The following is an 18,948-nucleotide window of genomic DNA, read 5'->3' as shown; positions in this document are numbered from 1 at the left end:
AAATGTGCTGTACCCTGTATGTAACACCACAATATTGTAACAAAGAGAACATTATTTAGCAAAAGAGTTAAAAAAAAAATAATTAAATAACCATTTTAGCTTTGAGCTCAGGAAATCTTTGCTTTTTATATAAGAAAACGTTTGCAATTGTGGTGTTAAATATTTGTGTTTACTTTGGTCTGAGCAACGCAAAGGCTGCTGGTCAACTAATCATTTTTATTTATTTTTTTTTGCAACTTTATTTACAAAATGATATGGTGCAACATACTTTTTAAAGAAAATGATATATAAAAAAAAAAAAAATGTTTCTTTAATATTTCCAGAGAGATTTGACATGTGAGTTCACTACTATAAGTGAGGACTGTCCATCAAGCAGAATGACAAATGAAGGTGAGTATAATATAACTGCAGTGTGCTGTGTTTATAGTTAAAACAGCTGATCCATCATCATCATCTATTTATATAGCGCCACTAATTCCGCAGCGCTGTACAGAGAACTCATTCACATCAGTCCCTGCCCCATTGGAGCTTACAGTCTAAATTCCCTAATATGGACACACACTCACACACAGATACAGACAGAGAGGGAGAGACTAGGCGCAGGGGTGGGCAAACCTGTCCTCAAGGGCCATATCCAGTTCATGTTTTTAGGATTTCTGTCTGTAGAAACAGGTGGGATAATTACTGACCCAGCCAAATAGATTAACTCAGCTGTACATGATTAAAGAAATCCTAAAAACATGAACTGGATATGGCCCTTGAGGACAGGTTTGCCCACCCCTGGACTAGGGTCAATTTTTTTGATGGCAGTACAATTAACCTACCAGTATGTTTTTGGAGTGTGGGAGGAAACCGGAGCACCCGGAGGAAACCCACGCAAACACAGGGAGAACATATAAACTCCACACAGATAAGGCCATGGTCGGGAATCGAACTCATGACCCCAGTGCTGTGAGGCAGAAGTACTAACCACTAGGCCACTGTGCTGCCCAGTGATCCATCACTCTTTTCCTAGCTATCATCTAATGTATAGATCCGCACAGCTTTCTTTCTGTCTTAAAATAATATGACACCATAGTGTATAATACTAACAATCATACAGGACTCGTGTACTATTTATTCTTTTCCGTAATTCACCACAGTTAAAAATCGAGACCTCCAAAGCATCCCTAGCCTCTGCAGAGTATAAATTCCTTTTTCCACTGACATCTCCCAAAATGTTTGTGGTACAGATAATATTATTTGCATTATTGCAGTAGTATATCAAGATTCTGAGTTTGAAATCTTTACTTTCCATGAAACAATAGATGTAATGCTATAGGGAACTGTTTGATGTGAGCTACAGATTTCTTATGAAACTCAAATTTGCTTTGTAACCCAAGCACATCGGTTCTGTACATTTTTTTTTTTTTCCTAGTTGATCATTCGCTTCATGTTTATGTTTAATTGAGGAGGAATCTAGTAAAATGAAGATTTGCTGAAGTTGTTATTCAAAAGGTTATTTCTTGGCGATTTTCAAATTCAAATCTATCAAAAGAAAATTAACATCAAAACTTTTTAAAACCTCCAAATAAAAATGATTCCTGGTTTAATATTGTATAATATCAATACATATTACATAGCACTGTGCATTGAGAGGATCATGATAGAAATAAATAAGTTATGTTCACATGAAACAAAGTATATATGATCCTGTCACAATGAGCTTACAATCTAAGAGGCTTGCAGAATAATGGGTATATAAGGTAGTGGAAAAACAGTTGTAGCTCTTGGGGAGATGGTGTGGCGACTGTAAGGCAGAAGCGTGATCAGCCACCAATATTAAAGCCGTCATTGGTGACTGACATTATTGTGCAGCTATCTGTAGTGTGTTATGGTTGGAATGAGGAGAGACTGGAATGTGGAGAGATGAAAGATTAAGAAGAATTGGTCATTTGTAAAAGCCTTAAGACTGCTGGCAGCCTTGATAGTCTTTCAAAATTTTTGTCAACTGAACCTCCTTCCTCTTCAAGTTCTGGAAAAGACTTATCTCTTTTGCTGCATGAGTACTATTGTGGTCATCCGCCAGCTCGGAGTAACTGCGTGTCCGGTATGGCACTCTTTACCATCTTTATAACTGCTCATCATCATCATTTATTTATATAGCACCACCAATTCCACAGCGCTGTAGAGGATATTTGTCCGAACACACACACACACACACACACACACACACACTTAACTTCCTAGTATGTAGTGTGGAAGGAAACCGGAGCACCCAGAGGAAACCCACGCCAAGGGCAAACGCAGGATTTGAGGAGGGGGGTTTCCACAGCACACCACCAGTGGGTGTGACCAGCATGTATGGGGGCGTTGCTATAATTTTAGACAGTGCTAGGTAGCTCTCCAACTCTTCCAATTTCCCTTTAAATACACAAGCAATGCTGGGTGCACTACTGTAAGGTGCATGCAGCTCCCCCTTCATGAGTAGAGCAGTGTGACGTGGGACATACCTCCCAACTGTCCGTGTAGTCGGGACAAAGTCCTGACTGAGTGGGTCGGTCCCCAAACTCAGGACTGCCCCACCAGAATCAGGACAGTTTGCAGTATGTCGTGCTCTCTCCTACCTGTTCTTCCCGCTTTCAATACTTGTTGCTGCCGCTTGGGTCCTAGGCTCATTTGTACTTGTCTGGATCCTGGAATATTGGTTCCCTGTTTGGAAATAGAATAGGTACATGACATATAGAAATATCAGCAATGAGTGGACACAGTAGGCCTCCCTGCCTCTATGCAGTCCGACATTAAATCAAAACCACTCATGTTTTATTATTAGTGCCCCTTTCCTGTAACCAGCCCCACTGTAAAATAATTTTATTCACCTTTTAATAAAAAGACCCATTTCCCCCAAACAACCCCAACATTAAATTAATAGTAATCATATTTATTAAATAATTTTATTTCCTACCATACATTAAATAACTTGCATTTACTTTTAAGAAATGGCAATCCTTTTTCCAAAACTCTGCCACACATTTAATAATAGCGCCCAAACCACCTCAATATTAAATTAATCATCCCACCCTACATTGATAAGTCTGCACCAACCCCACTATTAACTTAAATTGCCCCTCCATCACCCCACAAACACAATAACACCCATTAATTAGCCACTACCTACCTCACACATTAGACTGACACAAGCCCCTTGTCAACACACACACACACACACTTGCCTTGCTATCTGCTGCATCACTTCGCGCTGCTCAGACAGGAAAAGAAATGAGCACTCCCTGCACTTCCTGAGGCCAATCAGCAAGAGGCAGCCTCACGATTGGCTGCCTGTTGCTGCCACTGACTACCAATGATGTTTTTATTAAGCGGGGAGTGCTGTGAGCGGGGGAGGGGTGGGGAAAAAGAAAGTTAATAAAAACATAAGGCACACCTGGCAGGGCAGGGGTTTTCAGAGACTAGGTAACCCCCCTTCCCCCACTGCATGCGCCCCTGCACGCAAACACACTGAAAACATACAAACTCCATACAGATATGGCCTGGTCGGGAATCAAACTCGCCACACAACTGTCTTATATTTGTGAGAAGAAGATGATTATGTGGGAGGTAGAGCACAGAGCTGATAAATGAGCAGCTGTACCCAAATGCCGTCCACAATATACAGGATGCTCTTTTTCTCTAGCACTCACAGCCTGGTAGGAAGAGGCATTCCTATTGTTTGCATAACTTAAAAACGTAAAGTTAAAAAAAAAAAACAGAAAACATGGTAAATCTAAATTCTCAAAATTGGCACTGTTGGCTTGATTTGTAAGTAGTTGTGTTTTTTCTTTCCTTTGTTTTTTAATTTTATTTTTTATCTATGTTAAATAATGAAATCACATATTATGTTGATTTTATATTGCAGATTAGTATTTACTGAGTTTCCTCTAAGTCTCTATATTGCAGCATGTAGTTCTACTGCCATCTAGTGGTTTGAAGAATAAATTCAGTATTCAGTATTGTACAGTGAAATTTAGACACAGGTTAGAAATCATATGATTTAATATGCATTATTAACATTACATTCATTTTGTGAAGATGTGTTTAGAATGTATTATAATGTCTTAATTCCATAAAATAATATTTCACAGTTTTAACAAACAGTGTTCTAATGTTTACCTATTAATAGCACTGATGGTTTTCTTATCTCTAGAAATGATCAGCAGCACATTCTTGAGGTTAGAGGTTTGGATTTCATGTTGTCTGGGCTGCTTGGCATTTCTCTGTGTGTCTATAATTTAACACTAAGAACTGCTGGATAACCCCAGTTGGACCAGTAACAGTAGTGTTTCATATAAACACAGTTTGTTCATTATGAGTGCAGTAAATCAAGTTGTTTTGATAGTTAACCCTAGACAAAGACAAAGATTATTTTAGAATGATTTTTTTTTTTCCACAGATTTGAACGTCAAGGCAGATATTTCAGAGAACAATCATCAGTCCTCTGGATATACTTCTCTGCTATCTCCAGACACATCTCCCATAGCTATTGACATTAATTATAGGAACTTCACAGAGGACTCAACAGTAAGTAAAATAGGCAAATGATTCAGTGAATTCCATTCCAGGGTCAAAAGAACAAGTAAGCATTAGTGCTGATAAATGTTTTTTACGTTACAGTTGTGGTCAAAAATATTGGCACCTTTGCACTTTTTTCTAATATCACACAATTTCCTGTAACACAAGCTGAAATTAACAACTGTATTTGGTCTCCACAATTCTTTCTCTGTTAATATATAGAACCTTTGTTTTTGATACTGAATTTAATACTGTATATGCTTTTATATCAGAAGATTAAAAGAAATGGTATTGAAAAAATTGATACCTTAGACTTGATATTTGGTAGCACAGCCTTTGGTCAAAATAACTGCAATCAACCTCTTCCATTATTATTATTATTATTATTATTATTATTATTATTATCCTTTATTTGCTAGGCGCCACAAGAGTTCCGCAGCGCCGTACAATGCACAAACAGTAGACAATACAGGGTTAGGGATGAGCGTCCTGCACCTCTCTGATGACAGTTTGGTCCAAGCTTCTTGTGCAAACTGCTCCAGTTCTCCCAGATTTGAAGGGTGTCTTGTCCCTTTTCAGATCTCTCCACAGGTTTTCTATGGGATTGACATCAGGGCTCATTGCTGGCCACTGCAAAAAGCACCCAGGAATGGTTCAAGCAAGACATTGGACTGTACTGAATTGTGTTTTGGGTCATTGCTGGAAGACCCATAACCTTAGACAGAGACCCAGCTTTCTGACAGTGGATTTAGCATTGTGCTTCAAAATGGGCTGGTAATCTCCAGATTTCATGATGCCATGCACATAGACATCCAGGAGCCGATGCAGCACAGCAACCCCAAAATATAATTGAACCTCCTCTACGTTTGACTGTAAGGAAGGTGTTCTTTTCTATTTGTAAACATAGGGATGATGTACTCTAAAAAACAAGCAAACAGTAAGCCTCTAGAACTTGATCTCCTCTGTCCACAGGACATGTTCCCAGTAGGAATTTGTCATCAATAATTTTTAGTAGAATTTAGTGTTTTAGAGGTGGGGGGGGGGGGTACAGAGTGAGGAGCAGACATAATATATACCTAGCCACATAGCGTTAAGCAAAGTACATACAAGCAGTATCTAACTAGTTAGGGGGTGATAAGTTGACACAGCAGGGAGAACTTGACTAGAAACCAGGGGTATATTAACTGAGATGGGAGCTGGGGGAACTAGACTGTTCAATAGGATGATAAGTCTGAAGCCTTCACCATCTGTTGTAAATACGTGCCACGACATCCATTTAACAATGGGGGAGGGTGGTGCCATAGAATTTGGGGCATCTAATATCTCCATTTGAAAACTAAAGTGGATTTTCGCAATAACTTTGGATGGTAGGAGGAGATGTTTTTTTTCCAAAACTGCACTATTGCTGCTCTAGTGGCTATTAAAATGGGACCTGAAACATAATGATGGTGTTTAGGCAGTTAGTCGGGGTATAGATGTAAGAGGATGGGGTTGGACTTAAGGATATGGAGGTAATTCTCTGGGCTAGATCAAAGATCTCCTGCCAGAGGGACTGAATGACAACATGACCAGAACACATGTACTAGGTCTCCTACAGCTCCACAGTTACTCCAACAAAATTTAGAGACTGTTCCACAGTTAATCCACCAACATTTAGACACTGTAGACGGGTTCAAAGTAGAAATTTGGCTTGTTCAGTTGGTCTCTCTCTGTCTCTTTTCAAGGAGGTTGGTTGGCTACAGTGCCATCGGCCTTGAACGTTCTAATAACATTACGTACAGTGGAAACTAGGCCAGAAAGGTCTCTGGAGATTGATTTGTAGCCTTGAGATTGTCCATGCTTGGCTACAATGTTCGGTCTGACCTTGCTCATTGCAGTATGTACAATGACACAGGCCAGGAGTATGGGTCATTTTCTCTAATCAAGCTGGTTTAATGAGTGATTTTTATATTGTAGGTAGCAGCTACTCCAGATAGGTCAGCTCAGTGTCCAAATTGAAGGAGACTCACCTGCTTGAAATTGAATGATTTCTAACTACTTCGAAGAAGGAGCCAATAATTTTTGTCCAGCTCATTTAAGGATTTCTGTGTGAGCGACTTAGTTCATTGTTCTGTTTTTGTGTTTTATTCCACTGCAAACCAAAGCAATGCATATGTGAATACCAAAATATTTTTTTATTTTGACAATTTTCTGGAAGACATGGACCATTATTACAAAAAACTACAAGGGTGCCAGTATTTTTGGCCACAGCTCTACAGTGATTATCATGTTAATTGGCACCAATAGTGAATACAGTGCCTGGGCAAAGTGTTTCAACCCTAGAGGCACAAATATCATACTGCACCTAATCAGCAAGCTTCCACTGTATTTAATTTCATGCCCATCGGTTACCAAAGGTAGCTGCATTGTGTGTCAACTATTAGCCTAGGTCATAGCTTTGTTCTGTATGATGTCAACTAACAACTCCTATATGTTTACAGGAGACCACAAGACAAAGAATGGACAGATTAACTAAAATGTAAGTTTGTCTGTTTACTATTCATTAAAGTGCCGTTTAACATTTTCTCTAGGTTTGCTAGATAGATATTGAAACTATATGATTGCAGAATGCCATACATGGAGTTTGCATGAAATGATTTCCCCCAGCAACTAGCTATTGCCAAATGTTAGAAGCCAGAAAGTTTGAAGAAAAAAGGACAAATGATTTGCATAGTTTACCCAGCTACCTCTTCACATTAGACCAATACCATTGTATCCCACAGTACACCACAATCAGTCCTCACTTATACCTGCTAGTGTCCTCTGCACGTTGAACACCTGAAGACTAGTGCATAGGAATACCATCCTTCATGTACTCAACAGCCACAATGAAGTAATGTACAGTTAGATCCACATATATGACAACCCAGGAATGCAGCCTGTTCAGAAAGCAAGAAGCCAATTTAATACATACTTAGGACATTATTGATTATATCTATTAAATTAATTTATTAATCAAAAAAAGTTAAACATAAATTGCCCTATCAATGCCAAGAGATAATTTGGCCATTAGTTTAGCAATATTTCACAAGTGATTCTGATCAAGCTAACCACGATTTGTGTCCCTGCTACGCGTTTCACTGTAGACTATTTCAATAGGCAATGCTTGAAAAGACCCTTTGAAACAATATCTTGGCAAAATTTGTGCAGAATTGACTACCACAAGTAGCCAATACTGCCTACTTGTTATTTCTTCTCTTTTAATTTTGTTTCTGTAAGCTGCATACAAGTCATTAAACTGCCTGAGCTGAGTAAGTGTTCAGCGTTGTGATTTTAGCTTTTTGAGGTTGCACAGAACTCCTGTTACCTTCCATGGACCAACTAATCAGAGCATAGGAGCCGCAACATAGGAATGTGAGAATATTGCTTTGTGTTTGTGTAGTGTCCCATAGAAGTGTGAACAAAATAAAATATTTAGAATGAGTCAGTCTAATATGTTTAGGAGACCACTTTACACTTAATGGTTACCTCAGTCTGTCAAGTGAATAACAAAGGGTTAATGATTCCCACCCCCCTGTTGGTCCTATTGGTTTTTGTTTTTTTTAAAACATTCTACATAATTAAGAAAAAATAAAATACTTTTTTTTTCAGAATATTTTGTGTTTTTGAACATATATTTTTAAACTAAGTTGCAATACATTTAGCAGTGTTTTGTTTGGGCAACTAGTAGTATAATTAACATTTTCTTTCTGTGTCCCCCTTCCCTTAGGCTGGAAGAGACATCAACACTTTTGAAATTTTCAAATACATCATAGTATTTATGATTATTTTTTTGTAAGCAAATGTAAATTTTGGTTGGGGATGTGTACAATAAAGTATTATTTTATAAAATAAAACTAAAAGGAAATCTGCTGTTTTAAATCCCTTCTCAGTTATTTGTGTTTCATTATCACATTTTGGGTCATATGGGGGTCATCCTGTTAGAAAAAGAACTTTACTATGTTTCAACATCTATTTAGCTGTCCACTGAGCTCAATTGTGATTTGCTGTTGCCATCTCTGTTTGGCAGATGGACCCTCTGCACCCAGCAGTCAGCATCCTGGACCTCGTTGTGTCAGAGTTGCAGAAACTGCATACTTTATTAACCCCAGCCAGGGGGTGGTAAAGTCAGAGGCGCACCTAGGAGGGGTTTCCTAGTCCCCAGAAACCCCTGTCCTACCTGGGTGCTGTATGCTTACAGTGGCTGACCCCTCTCCGGGGACCAGCCACTACTGCTTGTAGCTTGGGAGGATCGTCTCCTAGTCAGTCCCCTGCTGTGTGAGCACAGCTTTCTGCTGGCAGTTTGGCCCTGCCCCTTCCTCCCACACAGCCAGCATGGGTGTAATGCAGGAGGCAGCAGCAGAAGGTAGGAATGTGTGTCTGTGTATATGACAGCTTACATGTCTGTGTTTGATCCTGTCTGTGCTTGTCTGTGTATGGGACAATTTACATGTCTGTGTGTTTGACCCGATGTGTGTTTGTAGCCACGCCCCTACACATTCTGGTCACGCCCACTGGTATCGTGGCGTGGAAACCCCCCTCATTGAATATTGCGTTTGCCCCTGAAAGTATCCTTCACCTCCTACATTGCCCTGCACAATTTGGAGCATTTGTTCCTTCCCACTCTCTCAATACCTACCCTAGCTAATACACATTAATCCAAATCTCTTCATCATGCAACTACTCAATTTACACGCTCTCTTTCTCCTATTCACTTTCACCATGTTTCTCTCCAAACTCCTCCTCTCTTTCCATCCTAATTCTCCATCCCCTATTGTTTTTTCCCCTTTACTACTTCCCAGTGGCGGATCCAGGAGGGGGGGCGAACGGGGCAATCGCCCCCCCCTAGCAGGAGCTTGCTGCCGGCGGCTGCACAGTATGTGCAAGTCCGCTCGGCAGCGACAGGCAGGGACAATGTGCTGCCCGTCTGCTCTGATTGTGTTTAAAACACAATCAGAGCGGGCAGGCAGCACACTGTCACTGCCGAGCGGACCTGCACATACTGTGCAGTCGCCGGCAGCCTCAGAAGTCAGAAATCGCCGCCGGTATAACAATTTCCTAGATCCGCCCCTGCTACTTCCCCTCTCGCTAGTCTGCAGACATGTACCGTTTCTGTTTTTTTTGCTTGAACTCACCAGCCTACATAAATAGATATAAACCTCACATAGACAAATCACCTAGCATGTCCTCTTTCTTGCTGTGCTCCTTCTCATAACTGTTGGTGACATTTCACCCTGGACCCCGTACAATCCCTACTATCTGCTTAAGCTCCTCCACAAAACTATACAGTACTTCAATCTCGACAACCTCACTCGCATATATCCACTACCATCTCTTCCCTTCTCTAGTGCACTATAGACCGCCAGATCTGTTGTAAGAAATTTGCATCCATTTATGATCTATTCATTTCTAAATCCCTCAGCCTCCTTGCCATTACAGAAACCTGGCTCACCTCCTCTGACCCTACATACCATGCAGCTCTCTCTTTTGGGGGGACTTTCCCTTAGCCACATTCCCATACCCAGAAACAGACAAGGTGGTATAGTATGCATTCTACTTTCTTCCAGCTGCATCTTCCGAGTCATATCCTATTTTATCCTCTCCATCTTCGTGTTGCTGTCATTTATCGTCCCCCCAGGTCCAGTTTCACAATTTTTTGACAACTTTGTGGACTGGTTCACTTATTCTCTAGCCTTTCACCTGCATACTCTCATACTAGGCGACTTCAATATTCCCATTGATAATCCCACTGTCTCTTCTGCCAATATACTTCTTTCACGTAGTTCTTCCTTTGGTTTCTACCAGTGGACCATTCACTGTTATAGAAACTCCCTTGACTGTGTTTTTTCCCATGTCTGCTCCATTTCTAGTTTCTCCAACTTAGTCTTCCCACTGTTCAACCACCTTCAGCCCCACTTTAAACTCCCCCCGAATCCACCCGTACACAGCTACACCTAAGTACTTGTAACTCTATCCAGTTCTCATTTTCATTGTCCTGCCATAATTAGGCTGCCCCCCTCTGCAAGAAAACAGGCACTTCAGCACTATACAATACAGCACCAGCTACCACATACAGTCTGCGATAATCCAAAACTCAACCACGGCAGATTGCCACTGGAGGAAATCTTGTTCCTAGCCCGATTTCCTCTATAAATCCATCCTCTCATTTTACAGTACTGCCCTTTCAATTGCCAAACAAGCATACTTCAAACCTCTAATATCCACCCAGACTTCTAACCCACATTGCCTCTTTGCCACCTTCAACTCGCTTCTCTGCCCACCTCCTCCCTATTCCTCTCTCATACAGCAGTTTATTTTGCCACCTACTTCAAATACAAAAATGACACCATTGGACAAGAGCTTTCCTCATGCCAAATTTTACACACTCTACCCTCCTTCACCTACACAACCCAATCCACCCTTAATTCATTCTCTCCAGTAACTGAAGACAAAGTCATCTCATCATCTCACCCTACAACCTGTCCTTTTGACTGTGTTCACTACCAACTTCTCCACTTCCTCTCCCCCACTGCATGCCCACCTCTAACTCCCCTCTACACATATCTCTCTCCGCTAGCACATTTCTATCCTCGTGTAAACATGCGCTCATCTCACCAATTCTAAACAATCTCTCAATGCAGCCTCTCCAACTACTGCCCTATTTCTGTCCTCCCTTTGCCTCCAAATTACTTGAGCAATTGGTGAACAACTGCCTCACTTTCTGTCCACTCTTTGCATTTAAGCTTCTACCCCCAAAACGCCATTGGAACTGCTCTCACAATTTCCTCATTCGCATAAGTCTGCTGCCGTCATGTAACACTTGATTCCGCCCCGATTTATTCTTTACATCCAGACTCTCTCCCAGTCCTGTTGACTCCACCTTAGAAATTTTGCCAGAATGTGCCATTTTCTTGTCCAGCGTGCTATCAATAGTCTTATCCACCATTTTCTCATCTCCTGTCTTGACTACTGCAACCACTTGCTGTCTTACATTCCCCACACCCATGTATCCCTACTTCAGTCCATCCTAAATGCTATTGCAAGACTGATCTTCCTCTCTCACCGCTCCACATCTGGTACACCAGTTTGCAAATCCTTACCTTGTCTCCCTAAGTTCTCCAAAATCCAATTCCAATTACTCACCCACAACACCACCACCCATTCATACATCTCAAATCACAATACTCGCCCTCTTAGATCTACCTCTAACCTGCACCTTGACTCATCTCTGGTAACCACCTGTCAGTCCTGCCTACAAGACTGTGCTGCTACCCACTTATGGAATTTCCTCCCATGTCCAATCAGGCTTTCCCACAGCTTTCAAATATTTAGATGATCTTTGAAAATCCATCTTTTTTTAGTGCTTGCCTTATCCCTAATGATACTACTCACACTAGTACATCCTCACAACTGTCCCTATCTCCATGCTGAACCACACTCGCTCCTCTTATTTATGCTGTGTCCTCATTCACTTACAATGTAAGCTTTCTCATGAGCAGGGCTCTCCATACCCTTTGTTTTCATGTCTGCATTTATCTTGTCTACCTTGTATGTCCCTGTTTTATGTATGATGATAATAATTATGATACTATTTTGTACTACGGGCAGCCACCCTTTGTCATGATTTACCCCTGGCTGCAGTTCAGCTTTTTCTCCCTAGATGCTGCTGTGCCTTTATCTGTTCCTGCCTGCAAGGGTTAAGTTCTCTTTATTGGATCTGGATCATGATCAGCTGTATCTGGCATATATAGGACTTCCTTTCCCTGTAAACTGAGCTAGGTCATCAATTGTCACTGCTGGTCTCCCTGTGAAAACACCTGTGAACTGATCCCGACTTCCACCCTGGCATTTGACTCCTGCTTGTTCCTACATTTTGTACCTCCTGTTGTGACCAAGACCTTGGCTTTGTTTGGCTGGTCTGACCCTCCTTTTTGCCTAATTCTCCCATGGATCATCTGGTGCCTCCAGACACCCTATATCTGCAATCATCAATCTAGCTTGGAAAACCAAAGTCTCCAGCTTCTCAGTTTTACCTGGCAATGCAGACAGCTTATATCCACAGCCAATTGTTTCATGTTGGGGTACCTGACGCTTATAATTTTCTTAAAATTGATAATTAAAACTAGTACAAAAAAAATACCTGTAAGTTCAATAAAGAGACAGCTAAACTTGGCACAAAAAAAATCTAGTTTGACTTTGGATATTTTTAAAAAATTAGCAAAGTTGCTGCAAACTTTTGTGCATTTTAAGATTTGCAGTGTATGTAACAGACGTATGAAGGTCCAGTGATACAATCATGGATTTCTGTTTTCACATTGCCACTTGCGGAATGCCTTTCTCACTGTATCAATGTCCATCTCTCGGAATTTAGAGTGAGCAATGCATTCTGCTGTGTGGTAAGGTTGGATGGAGCTTGGAGCACTTAAGGCTAAATTGAGAAAGTTGTGTAATTTTGTGGCCCAACGTAGATTGAAGTGAATATTTCACAGAACACTTTTTTTTTTTTTTTTAAACTCTTTATTTGTTACAAGAGGAAACAGCATAGAAAAGAGCAAACAACAAGTAAAAAACAACTGTGTTAAGACAGCAAGATGTCTCTTATTTTAAATTTTTATAGTAGAAGGAAAGGGTAGGAAAGAGACAGGAAACAAAACGGCTTAAGGAGGAGGAACGGGTGGGAGGGTTGTTAAGGACAGGCACATATATCACCATACCTATTACAAAGGAGGTTGTAAGCAACGTAGCTACAGAATAACGACCTATAAAATAAATAAGAAAATAAAAAGTAGACTGCAAGATATATGGATCTCTTACCCATGGCACACGACGACCAACCTGGAGGATCCGGAGACGGCCCAGAGTTTATATACCATTAGAGGACGAGAGAGCCAAAGGGGGTAAACAGCTACGGCTTTCCGGAGATACCACGGGGCCTAAACCTTGTCAAAGTTGTAAGATTTCACAGAACATCTTTGATTTTAAGCTCGAATTTTTAAGACCCTGTTATTTTTCACTGCTTAAGCAATAATATACTGCAAGTAATTTTGAATCGGGTACATTATTGTACAGTTTTGCTCATTTTGTTTTATATAAATAGAATGTAGAGCTGATAGATAACTGGCATTCAAGAGGCAGTGTATTAAAGGTGTAATACACTTTCATCTGTTCATGCGCAGTTCTTCATAAAATATTTGTAACAGACTTGGTATGCATGTGATATAAATGGGTGTGAAATAATGGAACCCTCTATTCATTTTCTAAGTTTTCAATTGTAGTAGAAATGCAGAGAACAGATAACTTATTGAAAGACCAGAAAATACAGTCTATATATTTTGATTTGGTCATGTAAGTCAGATATTATGGTGAAGTGAGAGAAAGGTGACGAAGTTAGCATAGGATAATAATACATTTTAATTCTTGATGAAGAATGTCCAGTTTAGTCCTCCAGGCCTGGAATTGTTTCAGAATTTTAGGAATTCAGTAATGAAGAGGCAACCAGTCAATTAGCTGCTAGATAGCTCTTTCTGCACAATGTGCTTGAGTGTCCCTGAAATCATGTCCTGTCTCTGGTCCTCAAGCATAAAGGTTGGACGGGCCTGATTATAGACAGTTAAAAATGTTTTTTTCTGGGACAGTATGTGTTTGTGGACATACCTAAATAAATGGGAGAAATCGGTAAATAAACTTGGGAATTTCCTTGGGGAGCACCAGTTATCTAATAATAATCGTGAGTAAAATGTGTGCTTTATTACTACATTTTTCTAATTTTATTGTTCTATTCCAAATAAAATATTTTATTTCAAATCATTATCAAAAAATATATGTTAAAAGTTGCAATTAAATTACAACTGTAACTTAGGCAGTTAGTACTAAATTTATGAGGACATTATTGGAGATAGGACTATGGCTTGAGACAAGAAATCCAAATATACAATATTATTATTATCATTTATTTGTTAGGCGCCACAAGGTATCCGCAGCGCCGCACACAGTACTAACAGTAGAGTATACAGGGTGAAACAATACAGAACAATGAACAAAAAGTACCAATACTTCAGAAACTCTGGCTAGTCATATGAAGTAAAGACGGAGCGCAAGAACAGGTAGGGAGACAGGAGGGGAGGGGGCCCTGCTCATACGAGCTTACATCCTAAGGGAGGGTAAACAGACCAGGCACAAGAGGAGCCAGTTGAGGCAAGAGGAGAGAAGGGAGGACAAGCTAAAGGGAGGAGATGGGGGTTAAGTAGATGGTTGGTAGGGAGGAGAATAGAATAGAAGTGTTTCAAAAATAGAAGTATTAAGTTTTATTTTTTTTATCAACTAACAAATTGTGAAGTGAATGAACAGAAAGGTAATCAAATTCAATATTTGGTGTGACCACCCTTTGCCTTCAAAACAGCATCAATGCATCAATTATTCTAGGTACACTTACACATAGTTTTTGAAGAAACTCGACAGGGAGGTTGTTCCAAACAAAATTGGAGAACTAACCACAGATCTTCTGTGGATGTAGGCTTGTTTAAATCCTTCTGTCTCTTCATGTAATCCCAGACAGACTATATGATTTTGAGATCAGGGCTCTGTGGGAGCCATATCATCACTTCCAGGACCCCTTGTTTTTCTATATGATGAAGATTGTTTTGGTTTTTTTTTAACTCAAACTTTTATTGCAAACAAAAAAGAACATGAGTGACAAAAACAGAGCGGAAAAAAGTTTGAACAGAACATTCAAAATACATGTATCCAGCAATGTCACACTCATGACAAAAGTATACATTACAGTATAACAAGTTAGTGGTGGGCAGGGGAGGGGGGTAAGGCAGTGGGCATTAAAGGGGTGTGGGGTAGGGAAGGGGGAAAGGACATGGTCGTAGAATGAGATAAGCTAAGAGAAGCGTGCTCTCTCTCTCAGGAGGGAGCGCTAACAAGTCTAAGGTGACATTTTTAGAGAAACAATAGGCTCAATTTTATGTAGGATTGTGTAAAGGGGAGAGTAATTAAAGGAAGAGAGACTACGGACTCTAGGCATAGAGCCAAGGGGCCCAAACCTGATGAAATTTGTCTTCCATGTCCCGTAGTGACGAGGTGATCTTTTCCATGTTGGCTATAAACCATATGTATGATCTTAAAGAAGAGATACGAGGAGGCTCCACCCGCTTCCATGATTTAGCTATCAGGCATTTGGCGGACGCCAGCACGTGTGAAGCTAGCTTCGCAGAGTGGGTGTCAAGGTCCTGTATAGGGTAACAGAGTAAAAAGGACCACGGGTTCTTCCTAATAGGGCATTGGAGGAGAGAAGTCTCGCGACCCTGTCCCAGAAGGAGGAAATAACAGGGCATGACCACCAAATATGTACGAGAGTGCCTCGGTGACCACAGTTTCTCCAGCAATCGGGAGAAGCCGACTGATACATCTTTGCAAGCCTATCAGGTGTAAGGTACCACCTATAATATACTTTATATGTATTTTCCTTGATAAGTGTGGAGATCGAACTAGAGGCCACATTTAGTCTAATGGTCTCCCAGCAGTCCTCCTCCGGGGGAGGGCCCAGATCCCTCTCCCACTCCCTCTCATGTATATTCCCGGCCATGACCAATTTCTCTAATTGGAGACTATACAGGGAGGAGATCATACCTCTTTGCAGGGGGGAAGAGAGGCAAAGAGATTCAAATTGGGAGGGGAGGTGGGGCGTACTGTCCGACAGGAGTGACAGATGAAGATTGTTTTTAATGAAATTGACTGTATGTTTGGTGTTGTCCTGCTGCTGAATAAATATGGAACCAATCAGGTGCCTCCCTGATATGGCCCCCACAGAGTCCTTTTCTCAACATCATATAGTCTGTCTGGGATCTTCTGTGGATGTTGGCTTGCTCAAATCCTTCTGTCTCTTTATGTAATCCCAGATAGACTCAATGATGTATATTTATAATATTATTACTTCAACCAATGAGTGCCTGACTAAACTCCTGCCATGTACAGAATTCCCAGTTGTCATCAAACCATGGCAGTATGCTAAATTAAGCCTGTATGGGTATTGACCTTCTATTTAATATCATTATATGTAGAACATCTGTACATTAATCCTCTTCTTGTACAATACAGTGTTAAGTGTTGTCTCTTTATAAAGGATAAAAGTGTTCCTTAACAAGGAATGGGAGTGCTCCCAGGAAACAATTCTATTATCAGGCTTAAATTAAAGATTATAGGGGCTGATGCTAAGTTGGACAAATATACATTCAAAAACTAAGCTGCAAAGAGCTGCATGTAAAAATGGCGCATTTATGCCCATATGTTGAGATGTAGGCATCTCAAGATGCATTCATCTCATAAATACAATAAAAAGTCAGATAAAATATATAATATACCTTCTCACATATGAGTGAAAGTAGCAAAATAAATTCATTTTAAGATATGCCCACAAAAATCAGAATAAAAAATTATACAATGAATAAGGAAAGCCCCTATCTGCTTAAGAGGTGCATTCACAGTCGGTCAATCGGAAGCTATTGGATAGTGCAGGTCATAATTATCAGCGTGCATTTGCCCTAACCAACAAGCACCCACAATTGATTTGGATACTAATAGGCATATATATGCGTCTACATGTGGGTCTGCCTCAGTTTGTAATTAAGCAAACATTACTGTACATAGTTTGCATTTGCACACCACTTCCCGCCTCTCCAAGTGTAAGGTGGTGCAAGTGGTGCAAGTACAAAATCTCCATACCGTAAGCATACTCCTTTTTTTTGTGTGTGTGTGGGCGTGCATGTGGAAATGTATGTATTTTACACTAAGCAAATGGAGCATATGCCCAACGTAAGCCACATATACCCAACCTACAACTCCTAGGGTGACATACAGCTCTCAGAAAGAAATGACCAGATTGACAAATAATAAAGTATTTTGCACCCCTTGCATTGTAATATGATTTGTCCAGGAGCAAAGTTAGTCTTTTTTTGTTGTTGTTGCTTTACTTTCCTTAATGACTCAAGCCAATTATGTTTTATTTCTTAAGAAATATAGTCAAACCACCACTTTTATTTTTTTTCAAAGAACCTGGCTGTATTGGTATCCTGGAAAATGTAAAATTAAAGAAATTTTAAATAAGAGTAATAACATACAAGACCATTTCCAACTGACCACAGAGATCTACTATGAAGAACAGTCTTTTGCAGTGTAACAAATTTTTCTCTCTGGTTTGCAGAGTGCCCATTACCAAGCATCTCTTCTTAGGTGTGTGTAGCTTAGAAGCTCTTCCAACAAACCCATTAGGTGGCTTCCCAGTGCCATTTTTGTTTTTATGTTAAATGTTATCTAAATCCATCCAGTGAAAGTTCTGGCCGGTGTACACAAACGGGAGGTCTGACCAGGACCTCAACCACTAGTAGTTCCAGATCCAGCCAGTGGAAAGCTTAGAACAGGCTCTCTAGGTTAAAGTTAAGCACTGCGTACACTGATGGGATGTCTGACCGGGACCCTGACCACCACTAAAACCAGGCCAGGATCTAACTGGACTAACTTGCGTTGGTTTCATCCCAATCAGTGCAAAAGTAGAGCAAATGTGCTGATCTCATCGTCTGCCTTAAAAACTCTGAAGCGGTCAAAATGGAACGTGCCTCAGCTCTTACCTTTCACGGAAGATGCGAAAAAGATGCAGTAGTATCTCGATGAGAAGCAGCAAGTGCACAATTCATCAACGACCTTCCGACTTAAAACCTGGGCATTGCTTGCCAAGGTCACCCTGGCACAGGTGATCTTATTCAATCGAAGAAGGGAAGGTGAAGTTTCCAAGATACTTTTAGCTATCTTTTCTTCCAGAAACACTTCGGATCTTCACAAAGAATTTGCCCTAGTGTTTTCTGAGCTATAGAAGGACTCAGAAGAGAAGCATGAAGAATTTAGTGTGGTCACTGAAAATGTCTTCATCATTGCAAGACCAGCTGCTTTGTCACATTTTAGAGGTTCCAATTGTATATGTGTTTTTGCTTAGGAATGAAGGAATGAGGAACTAAAAATCCCCAAACAAGGTCTTCCACAAAGTTTCTAAAGAATGTTGCTATTCTTTCTAAAGTTCTTAAGCTTAACGACACAGAATTGGCTCAATTGGCAGACTTCCATGGGCAATTTTACTGCCTCCCGGATGGTACCCTTCAACTTGCCAAGATCGGCAAACTTTTAAGGAATTCAAAGACTGGAAGATGGAAGTTGAACATCCATATGGTAGGTCTGAAGTCTCATATCCGATATATGGATTTGATTTTTACCATTTAAAACGGCCGTTTATATAGCCATTTTTCTTTAGAACTGGTCCAGCTACAGAGTGACGAGTCAGAGGATGAGCAATCACCTGCCAGAGAGACAAGTGGGCATATATTCGTTCACCAC

General features: G+C 40.5%; 1 protein-coding gene across 4 annotated transcripts in view; it reads left to right on the top strand.

The window, feature by feature from the left end:
* The window catches only part of CEP44 (centrosomal protein 44), a 56,601-nt gene that overhangs the window by 21,701 nt on the left and 15,952 nt on the right, over window positions 1-18,948 (top strand). For 2 of the 4 annotated variants that reach the window (XM_075197625.1, XM_075197617.1), the window contains exons 8-11: window positions 324-390; window positions 4,427-4,554; window positions 7,026-7,063; window positions 8,294-8,421. In XM_075197625.1, coding sequence (XP_075053726.1) covers window positions 324-390; window positions 4,427-4,554; window positions 7,026-7,063; window positions 8,294-8,339 — 279 coding nt within the window. In that variant the 3' untranslated portion in view covers window positions 8,340-8,421. Of the gene's footprint in view, window positions 1-323; window positions 391-4,426; window positions 4,555-7,025; window positions 7,064-8,293; window positions 8,423-18,948 lie in introns of those variants that run through there. The other 2 variants (XM_075197636.1, XR_012688255.1) reach the window with 2 other exon arrangements.

Source organism: Mixophyes fleayi, chromosome 1 (genome assembly GCF_038048845.1).
Source record: "Mixophyes fleayi isolate aMixFle1 chromosome 1, aMixFle1.hap1, whole genome shotgun sequence".
NCBI classification, from domain to species: domain Eukaryota; kingdom Metazoa; phylum Chordata; class Amphibia; order Anura; family Limnodynastidae; genus Mixophyes; species Mixophyes fleayi.
Note: the sequence above shows the minus strand (reverse complement) of the source record. Positions and strands in the feature narration are given on the sequence as shown.